The sequence below is a fragment of the Silene latifolia genome, chromosome Y (genome assembly GCF_048544455.1).
Source record: "Silene latifolia isolate original U9 population chromosome Y, ASM4854445v1, whole genome shotgun sequence".
Classification (NCBI taxonomy): Eukaryota; Viridiplantae; Streptophyta; class Magnoliopsida; order Caryophyllales; family Caryophyllaceae; genus Silene; species Silene latifolia.
Genome location: NC_133538.1, coordinates 410,440,002 through 410,444,619, shown reverse-complemented (window position 1 = coordinate 410,444,619; position 4,618 = coordinate 410,440,002). Strand labels below are relative to the sequence as shown.

General features: G+C 39.4%; 1 protein-coding gene across 1 annotated transcript; it reads right to left on the bottom strand.

Moving 5' to 3' along the window:
• Window positions 1-2,357: 2,357 nt before the first annotated feature.
• LOC141632316 (uncharacterized) lies at window positions 2,358-3,900 on the bottom strand. Its single transcript, XM_074444874.1, has 2 exons — window positions 3,562-3,900; window positions 2,358-3,221 (listed from the first exon to the last, which is right to left on the bottom strand). The coding sequence occupies exons 1-2, from the start codon at window positions 3,898-3,900 to the stop codon at window positions 2,358-2,360; spliced, it is 1,203 nt and encodes a 400-aa protein (XP_074300975.1).
• Between the last annotated feature and the right edge of the window lie 718 nt (window positions 3,901-4,618).

Genomic DNA, 4,618 nt, shown 5'->3' with positions numbered 1-4,618 from the left:
AGGGGGGCTGCTTCGTGTTTTTGCGGGCTGTTGGGGGTGATTTGGGACGGGATTTGGGCCATGGTTATGGGGTTTGAACTGAGGTTGGATGGGTAGAGGCTTAGGTTGGTTAGTGTACTCGAGATTCGTGCCAACTCGTAAAGAAAACGGGCTCAAAAACCGAGCTATAATCGAGCTTCAAAACACATGTTTAAAACGAGTTTTCTTCGCTTTTAAAATCGATTTTTCAAATCGATTAACATATTAAAATAAATGACTTTTCAAATCAAATATACTCATAAAATGATTTTTCAAATCAAATATTTATTTTATTTTCAATAAAATAAAATTGAGAAAATAAATTCAAAATAAAACAATAAAATGAATTTACTTAAAAAAAACATTAATTTAAATATCATTTAAATTAATAAAATACTCCGTCGACAACGCTCATTCTACATCGTAAAACGAACCCAAATAATGACAATGACAACTAAATAAATACATGTGTCCTATCATCATCGGGTGGTTGTCGGGTTCTCTATAAATTCCAATATCGACGGATACGGGTATCTACAGCTGTCAATTTCTACTTCAGCCACAGGGTCTGGCACTCGAGGTATATTTTCTATTTTGTTGTGGAGTTTTTGAATTTCCTGAAGCATAGCCATCATTATTGCTGCTTCAGTTTTGTTTGTTTCATCATTGGGAATGGTCCGGGTATCGGATAAGGTATCCTTCTCCGGGGTTCCAAAATTGGAAAAGTCAATGTTTTTGATAATGGATGAGAATGGGGTTCCTGGCTCGAATCTGGTCTTGGAGCCTGAAGCCTGATTTTCCAATTTCTTCTTTAGGTTAGACTCAGATTCCTTAAGCCTATTGATTGTAGCTTCTGCCTGGGCCGCCTTCTCTTGAATTGTCTCCAATTCTTTGATTTTGGCCAGGGCAGCCGCTAATTGTTGTTCTGAGGTGAGTTCCACCATTTTTGTATGTGAATATTAAGTGGAAATTGGTAAAAGGAATTTTTTGATTAAAGAACTAGATGCCCCACGGTGGGCGCCAATTGTTTTAGCAGGATTTTCCCTGAATGGATCCGGCTTGATTAAAGAGTAATTTGAATATCTAGTTCTATAAGCTTGGAAAAATATTGTGAGTAAATAATGAGGAAAGACTGAGTACAAAGAATATCACTTGTATTATTTGGATAAGCTGAATACAAATTTGTGTATATAATTGAATATTCGGGAAATAATGAAAGGTAAATTGTGAAATAGCTAAGTAATAATCAATGAATCATCCTTACAAATGCTAGATTATGCTATTTATAGTTCTACAAATATTAACGTTGCATTGATCTCAACGTCCCTCTCCATTGTCGGGGCTGTTACCGGATTAATAGGGCACACTCCCTATTAATCCGGTTGACTTGTTCCACTCTTAACCAATCTTCAGCTTTTCTTCTTTTACTCATCTACATTCATGGATGATATAGTCTCATAGTTAGACTTGGTCTTCCTTGAGAATAGGACGTGATTATTAGTTCATACAACTGCATTTCTTGTTTATCTTCTTAATCCAGTTTGTTTGAATGCCCTGCCAGGCTATTCTGCACTTATTATCAGGCTCTTCTTCCAGGATTTAGTAGCCTACTTATGCTGTAATACTCTTCATCTCCCAAATAGTAGTTAGATTTGTCTGGTCCCTGGTTGCCTTAATCAGCCCAGTAAAGTCGGGCCAGGTTAGAGTCGGACCAGGCTAAATTGGGCCTAACAGTAACAAAGCTCTAACCGACTTGAGAACTAGATCACCCTCACTAATTCCCCTTGGTTTCACCTTTCTGTTGAAAGCTCTCTCTATCCTTTTCTGGTAGTGTTGGACATGGTACAATGCGTTCAAACGCTGCTCGTCAAGCATGACTAGTGAATCATATCTTCCTTGAACCCAATCTGCTTCAGAAACCTGGCTTTCCAGTAGGATCCTTAGGGATGGTACTTCCAGCTCAACTGGTTAAACCGCTTCCATTCCATCATATACCAACTAATACGGGGTTGCGCCCGTGGCTGTTCTAATTGAAGTTCTATACCCCCATAATACAAAGGGTATCTTTTCTGGCCACTTTCTATAGTTGTCAGACAACTTCCTCAAAATGGTTGTGATTGTTTTATTAGCAGCTTCTACCACACCATTCGTCTGTGGTTGGTATGGTGATGACTTGTGATGTTTGATTTTATACTTTTCAAGTATAATTGTGGTCTCAGCTTGGAAATGAGTTCCGTGATCAATGATGAACTCATGTGATACTCCGTACCGGCAAATGATGTCATTTTGAATGAATTGTGCTACTTGCTTTGCTTTTTGCACTTGGTAAAACTTTGCTTCTACCCACTTCGTAAAGTAGTCGATTGCAACAATGATAAAACAATGCCCTCCAGTTCTCTGATAATGTTGATTCCCCAAGTTGAAAATGGCCAGGGTGACGTCATGGTGTATAACATAGAAGCTGCCACTTGCTGTATATTCACGAATATCTGACAATTATGACAGTGCCTGACATATTTGCAACAATCTGTTTCCATCGTTGTCCAATAATAACCAAGCCTTATGATCTTACGGATTAACATATGGGCGTTCATGTGTGGCCCACATTCACCGTCATGGACTTCCTCCATAACCTTTTTAGCTGTTGTTTTATCGATGCATCGCAACAAAACACCTTGAGCCGTCTTCTTATATAATTGCCCGTCATTGGACTTAATGAATTGGGCGAATAACATTCGTAGATCGCGCTTTCCACGCGTGTCAAGGTCGGGAGGATACTCTCTTGTTTCCTTGAATTTCAAAATGGTTGTATACCATGGTTCGATTTTACCTTCCTTGGCATCATCGATTGCATTTACATAGGCAGGTGACGATCTTCGTTTGACACATATTGGCATACTGTCTATGTGGTCGGGAATGTTGATTAAGGCAGGTAACTTTGATAATGCATCTGCAAACTGATTTTCTTGTCTTGGGAGGTGAACATATCGAATATCTTTGAAGTATTTTTCAAACTCTTCGATTCTGGTTTGATATGGGGCCAAACTTTTGCTCTTAATTTTCCATGACCCACCCACTTGATTGATCACAAGGGATGAGTCTCCATGTGCTAACAATTTCTTCACACCCAAGTTAAGAGCACTACGTAAACCAAGCAAACATGCTTCATATTCAGCGGCGTTGTTTGTGACATTGAAATCCAACTTGATGGACACAGGCACGTGTTAACATATTGGTGAGATAGGAAGTATACCCACTCCATATCCCATATAATTTGATACTCCATCGAAATACAAATCCCATATGTCATTCTCGACGTGTACCACGTTTCGTTCGAGAAATGACCAAGTGTCAATGACTTATGTTTCTTCGATTGGATGGTCGGCGTGGAAATCGGCGACTGCTCTTCCCTTGATCACTTTCAAAGGTATGTATTTTGTGATTGAACTCTGATAACATGAGGGTCCATCTCAACATTCTTCTATTTAGCACTGGGTTTTCAAACAAGTACTTGATCGGATCCATTTTGAAGAAGACACTCACACTGTAGCTAAGCATGTAATGTCTTAATTTCTTCGTTGCCCAGACTAGGGCCAAACACGTCTTTTCAAGAGGTGTGTACTTTACTTCATAGTCTAATATCTTTTTACTGTTGTAGTAAATATCTCTTTCTTCTTTGTCAACTGTTTGGGCTAACATAACCCCCATTGCTGTATCCATGATAGTTAGATATAGCGATAATGGCAGCCCGGCTACTGATGGGCTCAAAACTGGTGGAGAAGATAACACTTTATTTATTTTATCGAATGTGTCCTGACACTGGTCATCCCATATAACATGTTCTCCGACCTTCAGTTTCTTAAAGATCGGCTCACAAATCATTGTTAACATCGCGACGAAACGGCTTATGTAATGAACTCTTCCCAGGAAACCTCGAATTTCTTTCGCGATCTCGGGATGAGGCATTTCCATAATGGCTTTGATCTTTGATGGGTCTAGTTCAATGCCACGGTGGCCAACGATATGACCCAATAGTTTGACAGAGGTGACCTCGAAAGCACACTTCTATGGATTCAATCTCATGTTGTACTTTCTCAATCTTTGAAAGAATTTTCGCAGTGCTCCTAGATGGCCGCTACGTTTCTTTCACTTGACTATCATGTCATCGACATAAACTTCAACTTCTTTGTGCATCATATCATGTAGCAACGTCGTTGCTGTTCTTTGGTATGTTACCCCGACATTTATCAATCCAAAAGGCATTACTGTGTAACAATAGGTTCCCCATTGTGAAGTAAATGTTGTCTTACTCATGTCTTCCTCGGCCATCTTAATTTAATTGTAACCGGCATATCCATCCATGAAAGATAGTAATACGTGATTTACGGTATTGTCAACCAAAATGTCGATGTGAGGTAATGGAAAGTCGTCCTTCGGACTTGCTTTGTTCAGATCCCAAAAGTCCACGCACACGCGAACCTTACCATCTTTCTTAGGTACTGGTACTACATTGGCGACCCAATCCGAATATTATGACACCTTGATGAACCCGGCTTTGAGCTGTTTATCAATTCTTTCCTTAACTTTTAAAGACTACTCT

Coding starts and splice junctions, on each gene's coding strand:
- LOC141632316 (XM_074444874.1), bottom strand. CDS start 3,900: ATGATTTGTGAGCCGATCTTTAAGAAACTGAAGGTCGGAGAACATGTT. Junction 3,222..3,561: donor ATTACATGCTTAGCTACAGT/GTGAGTGTCTTC, acceptor GTGTCCATCAAG/TTGGATTTCAATGTCACAAA.